This window comes from Somniosus microcephalus, chromosome 3 (genome assembly GCF_052327205.1).
Source record: "Somniosus microcephalus isolate GS21.2 chromosome 3, FLI_Smic_1.0, whole genome shotgun sequence".
Taxonomy (NCBI): Eukaryota; Metazoa; Chordata; class Chondrichthyes; order Squaliformes; family Somniosidae; genus Somniosus; species Somniosus microcephalus.
This window is the reverse complement of record NC_140989.1, coordinates 211,272,782-211,293,868: the sequence shown is the minus strand read 5'-3', so window position 1 is coordinate 211,293,868 and position 21,087 is coordinate 211,272,782. Positions and strand designations below refer to the sequence as shown.

The 21,087-nt window shown below is 57.7% G+C and overlaps 1 protein-coding gene across 1 annotated transcript in view; it reads right to left on the bottom strand.

Annotated features, from left to right (window-relative positions):
* The window catches only part of serpinc1 (serpin peptidase inhibitor, clade C (antithrombin), member 1), a 72,026-nt gene that overhangs the window by 50,192 nt on the left and 747 nt on the right, over window positions 1-21,087 (bottom strand). The window contains exon 2 of the mRNA XM_085982138.1: window positions 18,678-19,074. Within this exon, the coding sequence (XP_085838264.1) occupies window positions 18,678-19,073 (396 nt within the window). The 5' untranslated portion in view covers window position 19,074. The remainder of the gene's footprint in view (window positions 1-18,677; window positions 19,075-21,087) is intronic.

Sequence of the window (21,087 nt, the reverse complement as noted above, 5' to 3'; positions counted from 1 at the left end):
TGCCCCTCCGACAGTGCAGTGCTCCCTCAGTACTGACCCTCCGACAGTGCAGCAGTCCCTCAGTACTGCCCCTTCGACAGTGCAGCACTCCCTCAGTACTGCCCCTCCGACAGTGCAGTACTCCCTCAGTACTGCCCCTCCGACAGTGCAGCACTCCCTCAGTACTGCCCCTCCGACAGTGCAGCGCTCCTTCAGTACTACCCCTCCAACAGAGTGGCACTCCCTCAGTACTGCCCCTCCGACAGTGCAACGATCCCTCAGTACTGCTCTTCCGACAGAGCAGCACTCCCTCAGTACTTCCCCTTCGACAGTGCAGCGCTCCTTCAGTACTACCCCTCCGACAGTGCAGCGCGCCCTCAGTACTGCCCCTCTGACAGTGCAGCACTCCCTCAGTACTGACCCTCCAACAGAGTGGCACTCCCTCAGTACTGACCCTCCGACAGTGCAGCACTCCCTCAGTACTGCCCCTCCGACAGTGCAGCGCTCCTTCAGTACTGCCCCTCCAACAATGCAACACTCCCTAAGTACTGTCCCTCCGACAGAGCAGCACTCTACGGGCAGCACGGTGGCATAGTGGTTAGCACTGTTGCCTCACAGCGCCAGAGACCCGGGTTCAAATCCGGCCTCGGGCGATTGTCTGTGTGGAGTTTGCACATTCTCCCCGTGTTTGCGTGGGTTTTCTCCGGGTGCTCCGCTTTCCTCCCACAGTCCAAAGATGTGCGGGTTAGGTTGATTGGCCATGATAAAAAAATTGGCCTTTAGTGTTAGGGGGGATTAAATACGTGGGGTTACGGGGATAGGGCTTGTGTGGGATGGCTGTCGGTGTAGGGACCGGGTGCTAGGGTTTGGATGATCAGCCATGATCTCGTTGCATGGCGGAGCAGGCTCGAAGGGCCGAATGGCCTACTCCTGCTCCTATCTTCTATGTTTCTCTCAGTACTGACCCTCTGACAGTGCAGCAGTCCCTGAGTACTGCCCCTTCGATAGTGCAGCGCTCCCTCAATACTACCCCTCCGACAGTGCAGCACTCCCTCAGTACTGACCCTCCGACAGAGCAGCACTCCCTCAGTACTGACCCTCCGACAGAGCAGCACTCCCTCAGTACTGCCCCTCCGACAGTGCAGGACTCCCTCAGTACAGCCCCTCCAACATTGCAGCGCTCCTTCAGAACTGACCCTTAACAGTGCAGCACTCCCTCAGTACTGCCCCTCTGACAGTGCAGCGCCCCCTCAGTACTGCCCATCCAACAGTGCAGCGCTGCCTCAGTACTGTCCCTCCGACAGTGCGGCGCTCCCTCAGTAGACCCTCCGACAGTGCAGCACTCCCTCAGTACTGACCCTCCGACTGTGCAGCACTCCCTCAGTACTGACCCTCTGACAGTACAGCGCCCCCTCAGTACTGACGCTCCGACAGTGCAGCACTCCCTCAGTACTGCCCCTCCGACAGTGCAGCACTCCCTCAGTACTGACCCTCCGACAGAGCAGCACTCCCTCAGTACTGCCCCTCTGACAGAGCAGCGCTCCCCCAGTACCGCCCCTCCGACAGAGCAGCACTCCCTCAGTACTGCCCATCCAACAGTGCAGCGCTCCCTCAGTAGACCCTCCGACAGTGCAGCACTCCCTCAGTACTGCCCCTCCGACAGTGCAGTGCTCCCTCAGTACTGCCCCTTCGACAGTGCAGCACTCCCTCAGTACTGCCCCTCCGACAGTGCAGTGCCGCCTCAGTACTGCTCCTCCGACAGTGCAGCACTCCCTCAGTACTGCCCCTTTGACTGTGCAGCACTCCCTCATTACTGCCCCTCTGACAGTGCAGCACTCCCTCAGTACTGCCCCTTCGACAGTGCAGCGCTCCCTCAGTACTACTTCTCTGACAGTGCAGCACTCCTCAGTACTAAAACTGACCCTCCGACAGAGCAGCGATCCCTCAGTACTGCACCTTCGACAGTGCAGCGCTCCCTCAGTACTAAAACTGACACTCCGACAGAGCAGCGATCCCTCAGTACTGCACCTTCGACAGTGCAGTGCTCCCTCAGTACTGAACCTCCGACAGTGCAGCACTCCCTCAGTACTGACCCTCCGACAGTACAGCACTCCCTCAGTACTGACCCTCCGACAGAGCAACATTCCCCCAGTACTGCCCTTCCGACACTGCAGCTCTCCCTCAGTACTGCCCCTTCGACAGTGCAGCGCTCCCTCAGTACTACTTCTCCAACAGTGCAGCACTCCCTGGGTACTAACCCTCTGACAGAGCAGCGACCCCTCAGTACTGCCTCTCCGACAGAGCAGCGCTCCCTCGGTACTGCCCATCCAATAGAGCAGCACTCACTCAGTACTGACCCTCAGACAGTGCAGTACTCCCTCAGTACTGCCCCTCCGACAGAGCAGCACTCCCTCTGTACTGCCCCCCAACAGTGCAGCACTCCCTCAGTACTGCCACACCGACAGTGCAGCGCGCCCTCAGTACTACCCCTCCGACAGTGCAGCACTCCCTCAGTACTGACCCTCCGACAGTGCAGTGCTCCCTCAGTACTGCCCCTTCGACAGTGCAGCACTCCTTCAGTACTGACCCTCCGACAGAGCAGCACTCCCTCTGTACTGCCCCCCAACAGTGCAGCACTCCCTCAGTACTGCCACACCGACAGTGCAGCGCGCCCTCAGTACTGCCCCTCCGACAGTGCAGCACTCCCTCAGTACTGATGCTCCGACAGTGCAGCGCTCCCTCAGTACTACCCCTTTGACAGTGGAGCACTCCCTCAGTACTGCCCCGCCAACAGAGCAGCACTCCCTCAGTACTGCCCATCCAACAGTGCAGCACTCCCTCAGTACTGACCCTCCGACAGAGCAGCACTCACTCAGTACTGCTCCCCAACAGTGCAGCACTCCCTCAGTATTGCCACTCCGACAGTGCAACGATCCCTCAGTACTGCTCTTCCGACAGAGCAGCACTCCCTCAGTACTTCCCCTTCGACAGTGCAGCGCTCCTTCAGTACTACCCCTCCGACAGTGCAGCGCGCCCTCAGTACTGCCCCTCTGACAGTGCAGCACTCCCTCAGTACTGACCCTCCAACAGAGTGGCACTCCCTCAGTACTGACCCTCCGACAGTGCAGCGCTCCTTCAGTACTGCCCCTCCAACAATGCAGCACTCCCTAAGTACTGTCCCTCCGACAGAGCAGCACTCTACGGACAGCACGGTGGCATAGTGGTTAGCACTGTTGCCTCACAGCGCCAGAGACCCGGGTTCAAATCCGGCCTCGGGCGATTGTCTGTGTGGAGTTTGCACATTCTCCCCGTGTTTGCGTGGGTTTTCTCCGGGTGCTCCGGTTTCCTCCCACAGTCCAAAGATGTGCGGGTTAGGTTGATTGGCCATGATAAAAAAATTGGCCTTTAGTGTTAGGGGGGATTAAATACGTGGGGTTACGGGGTTACGGGGATAGGGCTTGTGTGGGATGGCTGTCGGTGTAGGGACCGGGTGCTAGGGTTTGGATGATCAGCCATGATCTCGTTGAATGGCGGAGCAGGCTCGAAGGGCCGAATGGCCTACTCCTGCTCCTATCTTCTATGTTTCTCTCAGTACTGACCCTCTGACAGTGCAGCAGTCCCTGAGTACTGCCCCTTCGATAGTGCAGCGCTCCCTCAATACTACCCCTCCGACAGTGCAGCACTCCCTCAGTACTGACCCTCCGACAGAGCAGCACTCCCTCAGTACTGACCCTCCGACAGAGCAGCACTCCCTCAGTACTGACCCTCCGACAGAGCAGCACTCCCTCAGTGCTGCCCCTCCGACAGTGCAGGACTCCCTCAGTACAGCCCCTCCAACATTGCAGCGCTCCTTCAGAACTGCCCCTTAACAGTGCAGCACTCCCTCAGTACTACGCCTCTGACAGTGCAGATGTCCCTCAGTACTACCCCTGCGACAGTGCAGCGCTCCCTCAGTATTGACCCACCAACAGTGCAGCGCTCCCTCAGTACTGCCCCTTCCACATTGCAGCGCTCCCTCAGTACTGCCCCTCTTACAGTGCAGCGCTCCCTCTGTACTACCCTTTCGACAGTGCAGCGCTCCCTCAGTACTGACCCTCCGACAGTGCAGCACTCCTTCAGTACTGCCCCTCCGACAGTGCAGCACTCCCTCAGTACTGACCTTCTGACAGTGCAGCACTCCCTCAGTATTGACCCTCTGACAGTACAGCGCTCCCTCAGTACTGCCCCTCCAACAGTGCAGCACTCCCTCAGTACTACCCTTTTGACAGTGCAGCGCTCCCTCAGTACTGACCCTCCGACATTGCAGCGCTCCCTCCGTACTACCCCGACAGTGCCGCACTCCCTCAGTACTGCCCCTCCGATAGTGCAGCACTCCCTCAGTACTGCCCCTCTGACAGTGCTCCCTCAGTACTACACCTTTGACAGTGCAGCAGTCCCTCAGTACTGCCCCTCCGACAGTGCAGTGCTCCCTCAGTACTGACCCTCCGACAGTGCAGCAGTCCCTCAGTACTGCCCCTTCGACAGTGCAGCACTCCCTCAGTACTGCCCCTCCGACAGTGCAGTACTCCCTCAGTACTGCCCCTCCGACAGTGCAGCACTCCCTCAGTACTGCCCCTCCGACAGTGCAGCGCTCCTTCAGTACTACCCCTCCAACAGAGTGGCACTCCCTCAGTACTGCCCCTCCGACAGTGCAACGATCCCTCAGTACTGCTCTTCCGACAGAGCAGCACTCCCTCAGTACTTCCCCTTCGACAGTGCAGCGCTCCTTCAGTACTACCCCTCCGACAGTGCAGCGCGCCCTCAGTACTGCCCCTCTGACAGTGCAGCACTCCCTCAGTACTGACCCTCCAACAGAGTGGCACTCCCTCAGTACTGACCCTCCGACAGTGCAGCACTCCCTCAGTACTGCCCCTCCGACAGTGCAGCGCTCCTTCAGTACTGCCCCTCCAACAATGCAACACTCCCTAAGTACTGTCCCTCCGACAGAGCAGCACTCTACGGGCAGCACGGTGGCATAGTGGTTAGCACTGTTGCCTCACAGCGCCAGAGACCCGGGTTCAAATCCGGCCTCGGGCGATTGTCTGTGTGGAGTTTGCACATTCTCCCCGTGTTTGCGTGGGTTTTCTCCGGGTGCTCCGCTTTCCTCCCACAGTCCAAAGATGTGCGGGTTAGGTTGATTGGCCATGATAAAAAAATTGGCCTTTAGTGTTAGGGGGGATTAAATACGTGGGGTTACGGGGATAGGGCTTGTGTGGGATGGCTGTCGGTGTAGGGACCGGGTGCTAGGGTTTGGATGATCAGCCATGATCTCGTTGCATGGCGGAGCAGGCTCGAAGGGCCGAATGGCCTACTCCTGCTCCTATCTTCTATGTTTCTCTCAGTACTGACCCTCTGACAGTGCAGCAGTCCCTGAGTACTGCCCCTTCGATAGTGCAGCGCTCCCTCAATACTACCCCTCCGACAGTGCAGCACTCCCTCAGTACTGACCCTCCGACAGAGCAGCACTCCCTCAGTACTGACCCTCCGACAGAGCAGCACTCCCTCAGTACTGCCCCTCCGACAGTGCAGGACTCCCTCAGTACAGCCCCTCCAACATTGCAGCGCTCCTTCAGAACTGACCCTTAACAGTGCAGCACTCCCTCAGTACTGCCCCTCTGACAGTGCAGCGCCCCCTCAGTACTGCCCATCCAACAGTGCAGCGCTGCCTCAGTACTGTCCCTCCGACAGTGCGGCGCTCCCTCAGTAGACCCTCCGACAGTGCAGCACTCCCTCAGTACTGACCCTCCGACTGTGCAGCACTCCCTCAGTACTGACCCTCTGACAGTACAGCGCCCCCTCAGTACTGACGCTCCGACAGTGCAGCACTCCCTCAGTACTGCCCCTCCGACAGTGCAGCACTCCCTCAGTACTGACCCTCCGACAGAGCAGCACTCCCCCAGTACCGCCCCTCCGACAGAGCAGCACTCCCTCAGTACTGCCCATCCAACAGTGCAGCGCTCCCTCAGTAGACCCTCCGACAGTGCAGCACTCCCTCAGTACTGCCCCTCCGACAGTGCAGTGCTCCCTCAGTACTGCCCCTTCGACAGTGCAGCACTCCCTCAGTACTGCCCCTCCGACAGTGCAGTGCCGCCTCAGTACTGCTCCTCCGACAGTGCAGCACTCCCTCAGTACTGCCCCTTTGACTGTGCAGCACTCCCTCATTACTGCCCCTCTGACAGTGCAGCACTCCCTCAGTACTGCCCCTTCGACAGTGCAGCGCTCCCTCAGTACTACTTCTCTGACAGTGCAGCACTCCTCAGTACTAAAACTGACCCTCCGACAGAGCAGCGATCCCTCAGTACTGCACCTTCGACAGTGCAGCGCTCCCTCAGTACTAAAACTGACACTCCGACAGAGCAGCGATCCCTCAGTACTGCACCTTCGACAGTGCAGTGCTCCCTCAGTACTGAACCTCCGACAGTGCAGCACTCCCTCAGTACTGACCCTCCGACAGTACAGCACTCCCTCAGTACTGACCCTCCGACAGAGCAACATTCCCCCAGTACTGCCCTTCCGACACTGCAGCTCTCCCTCAGTACTGCCCCTTCGACAGTGCAGCGCTCCCTCAGTACTACTTCTCCAACAGTGCAGCACTCCCTGGGTACTAACCCTCTGACAGAGCAGCGACCCCTCAGTACTGCCTCTCCGACAGAGCAGCGCTCCCTCGGTACTGCCCATCCAATAGAGCAGCACTCACTCAGTACTGACCCTCAGACAGTGCAGTACTCCCTCAGTACTGCCCCTCCGACAGAGCAGCACTCCCTCTGTACTGCCCCCCAACAGTGCAGCACTCCCTCAGTACTGCCACACCGACAGTGCAGCGCGCCCTCAGTACTACCCCTCCGACAGTGCAGCACTCCCTCAGTACTGACCCTCCGACAGTGCAGTGCTCCCTCAGTACTGCCCCTTCGACAGTGCAGCACTCCTTCAGTACTGACCCTCCGACAGAGCAGCACTCCCTCTGTACTGCCCCCCAACAGTGCAGCACTCCCTCAGTACTGCCACACCGACAGTGCAGCGCGCCCTCAGTACTGCCCCTCCGACAGTGCAGCACTCCCTCAGTACTGATGCTCCGACAGTGCAGCGCTCCCTCAGTACTACCCCTTTGACAGTGGAGCACTCCCTCAGTACTGCCCCGCCAACAGAGCAGCACTCCCTCAGTACTGCCCATCCAACAGTGCAGCACTCCCTCAGTACTGACCCTCCGACAGAGCAGCACTCACTCAGTACTGCTCCCCAACAGTGCAGCACTCCCTCAGTATTGCCACTCCGACAGTGCAACGATCCCTCAGTACTGCTCTTCCGACAGAGCAGCACTCCCTCAGTACTTCCCCTTCGACAGTGCAGCGCTCCTTCAGTACTACCCCTCCGACAGTGCAGCGCGCCCTCAGTACTGCCCCTCTGACAGTGCAGCACTCCCTCAGTACTGACCCTCCAACAGAGTGGCACTCCCTCAGTACTGACCCTCCGACAGTGCAGCGCTCCTTCAGTACTGCCCCTCCAACAATGCAGCACTCCCTAAGTACTGTCCCTCCGACAGAGCAGCACTCTACGGACAGCACGGTGGCATAGTGGTTAGCACTGTTGCCTCACAGCGCCAGAGACCCGGGTTCAAATCCGGCCTCGGGCGATTGTCTGTGTGGAGTTTGCACATTCTCCCCGTGTTTGCGTGGGTTTTCTCCGGGTGCTCCGGTTTCCTCCCACAGTCCAAAGATGTGCGGGTTAGGTTGATTGGCCATGATAAAAAAATTGGCCTTTAGTGTTAGGGGGGATTAAATACGTGGGGTTACGGGGTTACGGGGATAGGGCTTGTGTGGGATGGCTGTCGGTGTAGGGACCGGGTGCTAGGGTTTGGATGATCAGCCATGATCTCGTTGAATGGCGGAGCAGGCTCGAAGGGCCGAATGGCCTACTCCTGCTCCTATCTTCTATGTTTCTCTCAGTACTGACCCTCTGACAGTGCAGCAGTCCCTGAGTACTGCCCCTTCGATAGTGCAGCGCTCCCTCAATACTACCCCTCCGACAGTGCAGCACTCCCTCAGTACTGACCCTCCGACAGAGCAGCACTCCCTCAGTACTGACCCTCCGACAGAGCAGCACTCCCTCAGTACTGACCCTCCGACAGAGCAGCACTCCCTCAGTGCTGCCCCTCCGACAGTGCAGGACTCCCTCAGTACAGCCCCTCCAACATTGCAGCGCTCCTTCAGAACTGCCCCTTAACAGTGCAGCACTCCCTCAGTACTACGCCTCTGACAGTGCAGATGTCCCTCAGTACTCCCCCTGCGACAGTGCAGCGCTCCCTCAGTATTGACCCACCAACAGTGCAGCGCTCCCTCAGTACTGCCCCTTCCACATTGCAGCGCTCCCTCAGTACTGCCCCTCTTACAGTGCAGCGCTCCCTCTGTACTACCCTTTCGACAGTGCAGCGCTCCCTCAGTACTGACCCTCCGACAGTGCAGCACTCCTTCAGTACTGCCCCTCCGACAGTGCAGCACTCCCTCAGTACTGACCTTCTGACAGTGCAGCACTCCCTCAGTATTGACCCTCTGACAGTACAGCGCTCCCTCAGTACTGCCCCTCCAACAGTGCAGCACTCCCTCAGTACTACCCTTTTGACAGTGCAGCGCTCCCTCAGTACTGACCCTCCGACATTGCAGCGCTCCCTCCGTACTACCCCGACAGTGCCGCACTCCCTCAGTACTGCCCCTCCGATAGTGCAGCACTCCCTCAGTACTGCCCCTCTGACAGTGCTCCCTCAGTACTACACCTTTGACAGTGCAGCAGTCCCTCAGTACTGCCCCTCCGACAGTGCAGTGCTCCCTCAGTACTGACCCTCCGACAGTGCAGCAGTCCCTCAGTACTGCCCCTTCGACAGTGCAGCACTCCCTCAGTACTGCCCCTCCGACAGTGCAGTACTCCCTCAGTACTGCCCCTCCGACAGTGCAGCACTCCCTCAGTACTGCCCCTCCGACAGTGCAGCGCTCCTTCAGTACTACCCCTCCAACAGAGTGGCACTCCCTCAGTACTGCCCCTCCGACAGTGCAACGATCCCTCAGTACTGCTCTTCCGACAGAGCAGCACTCCCTCAGTACTTCCCCTTCGACAGTGCAGCGCTCCTTCAGTACTACCCCTCCGACAGTGCAGCGCGCCCTCAGTACTGCCCCTCTGACAGTGCAGCACTCCCTCAGTACTGACCCTCCAACAGAGTGGCACTCCCTCAGTACTGACCCTCCGACAGTGCAGCACTCCCTCAGTACTGCCCCTCCGACAGTGCAGCGCTCCTTCAGTACTGCCCCTCCAACAATGCAACACTCCCTAAGTACTGTCCCTCCGACAGAGCAGCACTCTACGGGCAGCACGGTGGCATAGTGGTTAGCACTGTTGCCTCATAGCGCCAGAGACCCGGGTTCAAATCCGGCCTCGGGCGATTGTCTGTGTGGAGTTTGCACATTCTCCCCGTGTTTGCGTGGGTTTTCTCCGGGTGCTCCGCTTTCCTCCCACAGTCCAAAGATGTGCGGGTTAGGTTGATTGGCCATGATAAAAAAATTGGCCTTTAGTGTTAGGGGGGATTAAATACGTGGGGTTACGGGGATAGGGCTTGTGTGGGATGGCTGTCGGTGTAGGGACCGGGTGCTAGGGTTTGGATGATCAGCCATGATCTCGTTGCATGGCGGAGCAGGCTCGAAGGGCCGAATGGCCTACTCCTGCTCCTATCTTCTATGTTTCTCTCAGTACTGACCCTCTGACAGTGCAGCAGTCCCTGAGTACTGCCCCTTCGATAGTGCAGCGCTCCCTCAATACTACCCCTCCGACAGTGCAGCACTCCCTCAGTACTGACCCTCCGACAGAGCAGCACTCCCTCAGTACTGACCCTCCGACAGAGCAGCACTCCCTCAGTACTGCCCCTCCGACAGTGCAGGACTCCCTCAGTACAGCCCCTCCAACATTGCAGCGCTCCTTCAGAACTGACCCTTAACAGTGCAGCACTCCCTCAGTACTGACCCTCTGACAGTGCAGCACTCCCTCAGTACTACGCCTCTGACAGTGCAGATGTCCCTCAGTACTACCCCTCCGACAGTGCAGCGCTCCCTCAGTATTGACCCACCAACAGTGCAGCGCTCCCTCAGTACTGCCCCTTCCACATTGCAGCGCTCCCTCAGTACTGCCCCTCTTACAGTGCAGCGCTCCCTCTGTACTACCCTTTCGACAGTGCAGCGCTCCCTCAGTACTGACCCTCCGACAGTGCAGCACTCCTTCAGTACTGCCCCTCCGACAGTGCAGCACTCCCTCAGTACTGACCTTCTGACAGTGCAGCACTCCCTCAGTATTGACCCTCTGACAGTACAGCGCTCCCTCAGTACTGCCCCTCCAACAGTGCAGCATTCCCTCAGTACTACCCTTTTGACAGTGCAGCGCTCCCTCAGTACTGACCCTCCGACATTGCAGCGCTCCCTCCGTACTACCCCGACAGTGCCGCACTCCCTCAGTACTGCCCCTCCGATAGTGCAGCACTCCCTCAGTACTGCCCCTCTGACAGTGCTCCCTCAGTACTACACCTTTGACAGTGCAGCAGTCCCTCAGTACTGCCCCTCCGACAGTGCAGTGCTCCCTCAGTACTGACCCTCCGACAGTGCAGCAGTCCCTCAGTACTGCCCCTTCGACAGTGCAGCACTCCCTCAGTACTGCCCCTCCGACAGTGCAGCACTCCCTCAGTACTGCCCCTCCGACAGTGCAGCACTCCCTCAGTACTGCCCCTCCGACAGTGCAGCGCTCCTTCAGTACTACCCCTCCAACAGAGTGGCACTCCCTCAGTACTGCCCCTCCGACAGTGCAACGATCCCTCAGTACTGCTCTTCCGACAGAGCAGCACTCCCTCAGTACTTCCCCTTCGACAGTGCAGCGCTCCTTCAGTACTACCCCTCCGACAGTGCAGCACGCCCTCAGTACTGCCCCTCTGACAGTGCAGCACTCCCTCAGTACTGACCCTCCAACAGAGTGGCACTCCCTCAGTACTGACCCTCCGACAGTGCAGCGCTCCTTCAGTACTGCCCCTCCAACAATGCAACACTCCCTAAGTACTGTCCCTCCGACAGAGCAGCACTCTACGGGCAGCACGGTGGCATAGTGGTTAGCACTGTTGCCTCACAGCGCCAGAGACCCGGGTTCAAATCCGGCCTCGGGCGATTGTCTGTGTGGAGTTTGCACATTCTCCCCGTGTTTGCGTGGGTTTTCTCCGGGTGCTCCGCTTTCCTCCCACAGTCCAAAGATGTGCGGGTTAGGTTGATTGGCCATGATAAAAAAATTGGCCTTTAGTGTTAGGGGGGATTAAATACGTGGGGTTACGGGGATAGGGCTTGTGTGGGATGGCTGTCGGTGTAGGGACCGGGTGCTAGGGTTTGGATGATCAGCCATGATCTCGTTGAATGGCGGAGCAGGCTCGAAGGGCCGAATGGCCTACTCCTGCTCCTATCTTCTATGTTTCTCTCAGTACTGACCCTCTGACAGTGCAGCAGTCCCTGAGTACTGCCCCTTCGATAGTGCAGCGCTCCCTCAATACTACCCCTCCGACAGTGCAGCACTCCCTCAGTACTGACCCTCCGACAGAGCAGCACTCCCTCAGTACTGACCCTCCGACAGAGCAGCACTCCCTCAGTACTGCCCCTCCGACAGTGCAGGACTCCCTCAGTACAGCCCCTCCAACATTGCAGCGCTCCTTCAGAACTGCCCCTTAACAGTGCAGCACTCCCTCAGTACTGACCCTCTGACAGTGCAGCACTCCCTCAGTACTACGCCTCTGACAGTGCAGATGTCCCTCAGTACTACCCCTCCGACAGGGCAGCGCTCCCTCAGTATTGACCCACCAACAGTGCAGCGCTCCCTCAGTACTGCCCCTTCCACATTGCAGCGCTCCCTCAGTACTGCCCCTCTTACAGTGCAGCGCTCCCTCTGTACTACCCTTTCGACAGTGCAGCGCTCCCTCAGTACTGACCCTCCGACAGTGCAGCACTCCTTCAGTACTGCCCCTCCGACAGTGCAGCACTCCCTCAGTACTGACCTTCTGACAGTGCAGCACTCCCTCAGTATTGACCCTCTGACAGTACAGCGCTCCCTCAGTACTGCCCCTCCAACAGTGCAGCACTCCCTCAGTACTACCCTTTTGACAGTGCAGCGCTCCCTCAGTACTGACCCTCCGACATTGCAGCGCTCCCTCCGTACTACCCCGACAGTTCCGCACTCCCTCAGTACTGCCCCTCCGATAGTGCAGCACTCCCTCAGTACTGCCCCTCTGACAGTGCTCCCTCAGTACTACACCTTTGACAGTGCAGCAGTCCCTCAGTACTGCCCCTCCGACAGTGCAGTGCTCCCTCAGTACTGACCCTCCGACAGTGCAGCAGTCCCTCAGTACTGCCCCTTCGACAGTGCAGCACTCCCTCAGTACTACCCCTTTGACAGTGCAGCACTCCCTGAGTACTGCCCCTCTGACAGTGCTGTGCTCCCTCAGTACTACACCTTTGACAGTGCAGCACTCCCTCAGTACTGCCCCTCCGACAGTGCAGTGCTCCCTCAGTACTGACCCTCCGACAGTGCAGCAGTCCCTCAGTACTGCCCCTTCGACAGTGCAGCACTCCCTCAGTACTGCCCCTCCGACAGTGCAGCACTCCCTCAGTACTGCCCCTCCGACAGTGCAGCACTCCCTCAGTACTGCCCCTCCGACAGTGCAGCACTCCCTCAGTACTGCCCCTCCGACAGTGCAGTGCTCCCTCAGTACTGACCCTCCGACAGTGCAGCAGTCCCTCAGTACTGCCCCTCCGACAGTGCAGCACTCCCTCAGTACTGCCCCTCCGACAGTGCAGCACTCCCTCAGTACTGCCCCTCCAACAGTCCAGCACTCCCTCAGTACTGCCCCTCCGACAGTGCAGCACTCCCTCAGTACTGCCCCTCCAACAGTCCAGCACTCCCTCAGTGATGTGCCTCAATAATTCCGAGACTCGAAGTTAGCAGAACAAAAACAAGGCTTTTATTAACTTAAAAAGTAACACGTAAGAGAGAGAGATGTCTTCCTTCTGGAGACTGAGGCCAGACTGAAGCTAGCTTACAAATGGGGCCAGGTATGGGCGGAGCCCTACACACAGCACATTCCAGCACATTCCAGTATACAATACAGCACATTCCAGTACACAATACAATGAGGTCTGGGGGAAGGGAAATGACACTGAAACCGATCTCAGTCACAGGCAGTGGTGAATGGAATATTTCATCACATTCACCCCTTCTATAGATTTAGTCTGTTCGGGGGTTTGATAGTCCTCTGCGACCGACGTGGCTGTTGCGGTGCCACGGCTGTCGGCTGGGTGTCCCCGGTAGCCTCCTGGATCTCTGCCGGGGGTGCCGCCAGGGTTGTTGGAGGGGTAGTTGGTGGGGGTGCCGTTGGTCGGTGTTCTTCCGGGGGTGATGAAAGAGTAGTGGGTGGGTAAGAGTTGCTGTGATCGTCGTTGCCGCTATTGCCGTGGTTGTTGTCGATGCCGGCTGGGGCGACGTCTTTTATGGACACGGTGTCCTCCCTTCCGTCGGCGTGCCGGACATATGCGTATTGGGGGTTGGTGTGGAGTAGGTGTACTGGCTCCACGAGAGGGTCCGTCTTGTGGCCCCTCACATGCCTTCGCACGAGTACCGGACCTGGGGTGGAGAGCCATGACGGCATGGATACGGCTGAGGTGGATTTCCGGGGAAAGACAAACATTCGTTCATGAGGCGTGGTATTAGTGGCCGTACACAATAGCGACCGTATCGAATGGAGCACATCCGAGAGGACTTCCTGCCAGCGGGAGATAGGGAGGCCCTTGGTCCTTAGAGCTAGAGTGACTGCTTTCCATACTGTCCAGTTCTCTCGCTCCACTTGGCCGTTACCCCGGGGGTTGTAGCTGGTGGTACGGCTCGTGGCGATCCCCTTGGACAGCATGTACTGGCGTAGCTCTTCACTCATGAAGGGCGCCCCCCTATCCGTATGGATGTAGCTCGGCATACCGAACAGGCAGAACAGGCTGTTGAGGCATTTAATGACCGTGGCGCTGGTCATGTCTGGGCAGGGGAAGGCAAATGGGAACCGGGAGTATTCGTCCACAATGTTCAGGAAGTAAACATTGCGGTCGACGGACGGGAGGGGGCCCTTGAAATCTAAGCTGAGTCGCTCAAAGGGCCGTGTAGCTTTGATTAAGTGGGCTCTATCTGGGCGGTAGAACTGAGGCTTGCACTCAGCGCAAGTGCGGCAGTTCCTGGTCAGGGACCGAACTTCCTCAATCGAGTAGGGTAAGTTACGGGACTTTATGAAGTGGAACAGCCGCGTGACCCCTGGGTGGCAGAGGTCGTTGTGGAGGGTCTGTAGCCGATCCCCGGTGGCGCTGGCACACATCCCTCGTGAGAGGGCATCAGGGGATTCGTTAAGGGCCCCTGGCCGGTAAACGATGTCGTACTCGAAGGTGGAGAGCTCGATCCGCCACCTAAGAATCTTATCATTTTTAATCTTCCCCCTCTGTTTATTATTGAACATAAACGCTACCGACCGCTGGTCGGTAAGTAGGGTGAAGCGTTTGCCGGCTAGGTAGTGGCGCCAGTGGCGCACTGCCTCCACGATGGCTTGGGCCTCCTTTTCCACGGAGGAGTGTCTGATCTCGGGCCCTTGGAGGGTCCTCGAGAAGAAAGCTACGGGCCGCCCCGCCTGGTTGAGGGTGGCCGCCAAGGCGAAGTCAGACGCATCACTTTCCACTTGAAATGGAGTGTTCTCGTCCACTGCCTGTAGCGTGGCCCGCTCAATATCCTGCTTAATGCTTTTGAAGGCAGCGTGGGCCTCAGCAGAGAGCGGGAAAGAGGATGCTTTCAAGAGGGGGCGGGCTTTGTCGGAGTAGTTGGGGACCCATTGGGAATAATAAGAAAATAACCCCAGGCACCTTTTCAGGGCTTTGGGAGTGTTGGGCAGGGGTAGCACCCGTAGGGGGCGCAATCGGTCGGGGTCTGGCCCGATTTCCCCATTCTCCACCACGCTGCCTAGTATGCAGAGACGTGTGGTGTTGTAAACGCACTTGTCCTCGTTGTAGGTGAGGTTGAGTTTTTGTGCGGTTTTCAGGAACCTCTCGAGGTTCGAGTCGTAATCCTGCTGGTTGTGACCGCAGATGGTGACGTTGTCGAGGTAGGGGAAGGTTGCCTGCAAGTGGTGGTCATCGACCATGCGGTCCATCTCCCTCTGGAAGACCGAGACCCCATTCGTCACCCCAAAGGGGACTCTGAGGAATTGGTAGAGGCGTCCGTTCGCCTCGAAGGCCGTGTACGGGTGGTCCTCTGGTCTGATAGGGAGCTGGTGGTACGCTGACTTGAGGTCGATGGTGGAGAACACCCGGTATTGGGCGATTTGGTTCACCATTTCTGATATGCGGGGTAGCGGGTAGGCGTCTAGTAGGGTGTACCTGTTGATCGTTTGACTATAGTCGATCACCATCCGTTTCTTCTCGCTACCCCTTACCACTACCACTTGGGCGCGCCACGGGCTGTTGCTGCGTTCAATAATGCGCCCTTTCAGGAGCCTGTCTACCTCGGTCGCGATAAACCGCCTGTCCTCCCAGCTGTACCTCCTGCTTTTGGTCGCTATTGGCCGGCAGTTAGGGGTAAGGTTCGCGAATAGCGAAGGCGGCTTTACCTTCAGGGTAGCCAGACCGCACACTGTGAGGGGCGGCTGGGACCCACCGTACTTGAGCGTGATGCTTTGGTGGTTGCACTGGAAATCCAGGCCCAAGATCACGCTCGCACATAGGTTCTTCATGATTAATACTTTAAAATTATCATATACAGTTCCGTTAACGCACAATTGTACCGTGCAGTAACCCAGAATGGTCGATGTCTGGGTTTTATCAGCCATAGAGATGGTACCCTGAGTAGGGACCACCTTTAGGGAGAGTTGTTGTGCCAGTTCTGGGTGGATAAAGCTCTCCGTGCTTCCACTGTCAATTAAGCATTTAACCCGGCATCCGTTTACCTCGATGTCCACCATTGATCTGGATAGCGGGTGCGGCCTGGTCTGGTCCACTGTGACCGATGCCACTGTAGGGCCCTGATCGATACAAGGTGGCGTCCACGCTGTCTGCTCACAAGATGGCGGACCCCACGAGGTCGGGCAAGATGGCGTCCAAGATGGCCGCTCCCACGGCGCACACGCGGCGGTGGCGGGTTTTCCGGCGGTTGGTTTTCCAGCGGGGTTCCCTCTGCACACCTTCCCGAAGTGCCCCTTCTTACCGCACTTAAAGCAGGTGGTGCCTTTCGCCGGGCACAGTTTTCTGGTGTGCTTTGGCTGCCCGCAGAAGTAGCAGTTGGGTCCCTGACGCGTCGCGGCTGTCGTAGGGCTTCTGGGGGGAGAGCGGGGCCCAGCCGGTGTCGGGCTGTCGGGCGGGGAAGATGCCTTCCAAGATGGCGGCGCCCTCGGTGCACACGTGGCGGTGTGGACGGCGCGGGCTGAAGAGTAGGCGTCCGAGTTTCTCTGGGCCACATCCAGGGATCGCGCGGTGTCCGCAGCCTGTTTCAGGTCCAACCCCGTTTTTTCCAGCAGTCTTTGCCGGATGTAAGTGGAGCTGAGGCCTGTGATGAAGGCATCGCGAACAAGCTCGTCAGTGTACACTGCGGCTTTTACATCTCGGCACTTGCAGTCTTTGCCAAGCATTTTCAGGGTGCTTAGGAACTCCTCCACCGATTCCCCAGGTCGCTGTGCGCGGGTAGCGAGCAGGTGCCTAGCATACACCTCATTCGTAGGCTGCTGGTAATGCGCCTTTAAGATGTCGCAGGCGGCCAGGTACGTCTCGGCGTCTTGGATGAGGGGGTAAACCCGGTGGCTTACCCAATTCCGCAGAATTCCGAGTCTCATCCTCGCAGCGTCCGTAGCGTCTTTGACGGCTGCGGAATTGTCCAGGAAGAATTCCATACACTCAAACCAGTGTCCGAAGCGTGCTGATGCGTCCGGAGCATGTTGATCCAAATCCAAACGTTCGGGTTTCAGGAGTTGATCCATAGTGTTGAAAAATAAGTTAATAAAATTGATGTGCCTCAATAATTCCGAGACTCGAAGTTAGCAGAACAAAAACAAGGCTTTTATTAACTTAGAAAGTAACACGTAAGAGAGAGAGATGTCTTCCTTCTGGAGACTGAGGCCAGACTGAAGCTAGCTTACAAACGGGGCCAGGTATGGGCGGAGCCCTACACACAGCACATTCCAGCATACAATACAGCACATTCCAGTACACAATACAATGAGGTCTGGGGGAAGGGAAATGACACTGAAACCGATCTCAGTCACAGGCAGTGGTGAATGGAATATTTCATCACACTCAGTACTGTCCCTCCGACAGTGCAGCGCTCCCTCAGTACTGACCCTCCGACAGTGCAGCTCTCCCTCAGTACTGCCCCTCCGACAGTGCGGCACTCCCTCAGTACTGCCCCTCCGACAGTGCGGCACTCCCTCAGTACTGCCCCTCCGACAGTGCGGCACTCCCTCAGTACTGACCCTCCGACAGTGCGGCACTCCCTCAGTACTGCCCCTTCGACAGTGCAGCACTCCCTCAGTACTGACCCTCCGACAGTGCGGCACTCCCTCAGTACTGCCCCTCCGACAGTGCAGCACTCCCTCAGTACTGCCCCTCCGACAGTGCAGCACTCCCTCAGTACTGCCCCTCCGACAGTGCAGCGCTCCCTCAGTACTGCCCCTCCGACAGTGCAGCGCTCCCTCAGTACTGCCCCTCCGACAGTGCAGCGCTCCCTCAGTACTGCCCCTCCGACAGTGCAGCACTCCCTCAGTACTGCCCTTCTGACAGTGCAGCGCTCCCTCAGTACTGCCCCTCCGACAGTGCAGCGCTCCCTCAGTACTGCCCCTTCGACAGTGCAGCACTCCCTCAGTACTGCCCCTCCGACAGTGCGGCACTCCCTCAGTACTGCCCCTCCGACAGTGCGGCACTCCCTCAGTACTGCCCCTCCGACAGTGCGGCACTCCCTCAGTACTGCCCCTCCGACAGTGCAGCACTCCCTCAGTACTGCCCCTCCGACAGTGCAGCAGTCCCTCAGTACTGCCCCTCTGACAGTGCAGCGCTCCCTCAGTACTGCCCCTCCGACAGTGCAGCGCTCCCTCAGTACTGCCCCTCCGACAGTGCAGCGCTCCCTCAGTACTGCCCCTCCGACAGTGCAGCACTCCCTCAGTACTGCCCCTCCGACAGTGCAGCACTCCCTCAGTACTGCCCCTCCGACAGTGCAGCACTCCCTCAGTACTGCCCCTCCGACAGTGCAGCGCTCCCTCAGTACTGCCCCTCCGACAGTGCAGCGCTCCCTCAGTACTGCCCCTCCGACAGTGCAGCGCTCCCTCAGTACTGCCCCTCCGACAGTGCAGCACTCCCTCAGTACTGCCCCTCCGACAGTGCAGCACTCCCTCAGTACTGTACTGAGATTTGTGTGGAGTATAATGTCTGGCATTGACCTGTTGATGGACTGTTTGCATGGCCTGTTTGTGTGATGTAGATTCTTTGGGGGTAATTATGTCTTTGTGTGATAGTGTCAAACCCGCTTTACACCTCTCCTGATTTTTATTTCCTTTCCCGAGACTCATGGTACCCCAGAGAGCGTTTCAGTGTACACACCTCCATTAGCTGCTGCAAGGTGTCCCCACATGCTCCCAGTTTAGTCATGGCAAAAGCTGTGGAGATGCTCAGGGGCGACATGAAGATATTCTGCTCGTTAGACTTCGAGATGGCAAGGCGTTTGTAAAAATCGATGGCAAATCTGCTGTTGGCCTTGGAGAGCTCCCAGACCCGAGGGTTGGTGTTCTCAGGAAGCCTCTTGGCTTTCGGCTGCGTTGCTGCCCCTCCTGTCTCCGCCAGCTGGACTTTCTTGTCTGGAGTACGATAGACACACATGGGCTGCCCGGGAATGTCCTTGAGTTTGGTGTTACAGTGGGACAGACTGTCATCGTAGGAAGGGGATGGGTCTATCGCCCTTACTAACGCTGCACAGAGGAACAAAGCGAGGAGTCTCATCCTGGAAGGGGAAAAATAGCCCAAGTTAGTATGGGGCAGATAATCAGTTTTAGTGATGTTTTAGGGGGTTTGATTATGCGGTTCCTTAACAAGTACAGTTACCTTGAGGAGGTTACAGAGATAGGGAGGGCCGAGGCAATGGAGGGATTTGAAAACAAGGATGAGAATTTTATAACTGAGGTGTTGCCAGACCGGGAGGTCAGCGAGCACAGGGATGATGGGTGAACGGGACTTGGTGCGAGTTAGGACATGGGCAGCCGAGTTTTGGATGAGCTTGTAGGAATGGCTGGATTCCTAACTAAAGGACTGAGGTCGAGTCAGTCTATCAAACAAACGATGTTTAATACTAATCAACAGAGTTTAAAACGAAAACACGGGAGAACTACATTACAGGTCTGTACTCTTTGCTGGCTCCACGAGGACTGGCTAGGGTGGCTCCCCAGCCTGACGTCATGACGTTTTCCTGCCGCTGGAGGATCATGTGATCAACGTGATGACGTCATCGCGTTTGGTCTCATTCTTAAAGGGACCGCGCTATGTACATGCAATGATATGAACAAAGATACAGATTCATTCTGTAGCTAATAATTTGTTAAAGATAATTATGTACATTAGATCAGAGTCCCCCTTGGTGGCCCCGCCACAAGCTCAGGTTTACGGAGGGTGTAAGGTGGCTGGCCGACCGGCGTTGGAATAGTCGATTCTGGAGGTAATAAAGGCCCGGATGAAGGTTTCAGCAGCAGACAAGCTGAGGCAGGGGTGGGTTCGGGCATTATTACGGTACTGGAAGTAGGAATTCTTGGTGATGGAGAGGATATGGGGTCAGAATCTCATCCCCGGGTCAAATAGCACATTAAAGTTGCGAACAGTCTGGTTCAGCCTCAGACTGTGGCCAGGGAGAGGGATGGAGTCGGTGCCTCGGGAACGGAGTTTGTGGTGGGGTCCGATGAAAATGGCTTTGGTCTTCCCAATATTTAGTTGGAGGGAATTTCTGCTCATCCAGTACTGGGTGTCGGACAAACAGCGTATGTGGGGACAAGGGCATCAAAGTTGGAGGTGAGGGTGTGATTGAGCAGATCGGTAGCTGCAGAAATGTTGTGGTGAATGGAGGGCTAAAGGCTAGACAGTTGGAAATTTGAAAGTGCCGTAGTAAGAGACTTGGAAGAGAGTTTTCCCCCAGGATGGACACAGAAGGAAGTGGGGTTAGGAGGGGGAAGGTTGAAGTGGATGGAAAGCGAAACAAGGAGTGATCAGAGATGGCCATATCTGTGACTGACACGATCAGAGTAGCGAGGCCACATGAGATGGCATGGTCGAGGGGGTGGCCGTGAATATGGGTAGAGCAGTTTATATGGAGAGAGAGATTAAGGGAGGATAGGAAGGGCAGTGAACTCAGAGGAGAGAGAGCATGATGAGTTGAGATGGGCGTTGAAATCACTGAGGATAAGAAGTCACTCGGTGCAGAGGCTGAGGGAGGAAAGTAGTGAAGATATCTCGGTGAGAAACTTGGCATGGTACTTGGCGGGGAGGGGATGAAGGAGACGAGAGGGGTGGAATAAGGCGAGATGCTCAAAGGAGGAGAAGGTGCCAGTTGAGTAGGGGGACAAACCCAGGTGTGATTTGGTGATAAGGGCCACACCACCACTGCGGCAGTCTGGGCGGGGCAGGTGGTGGGAGGTATAGCCAGTCTGGACGGGGAAGGGGGAAGGAGAGGGGGAGGGGGGAAGGAGAGGAGGAGGGGGAAGGAGGGGGGAGGGGGAAGGGAGAGGGGAAAGGGGGAAGAGGGGGGGAAGGGTGGAGGGGGTGGGGGGGAGGGGGGAAGGGAGAGGGGAAAGGGGGAAGAGGGGGGGAAGGGTGGAGGGGGTGGGGGGGAGGGGGGAAGGGTGGAGGGGGTGGGGGGGAGGGGGGAAGGGAAGAGGGGGTGGGGGGAGGGGGGAGGGGGGAATGGAGGGAGGGAACGTGGAGGAGGGAGGGAAGGGGGAAGGGAGGGGGGGAAGGGAGGGGTGAAAGGGAA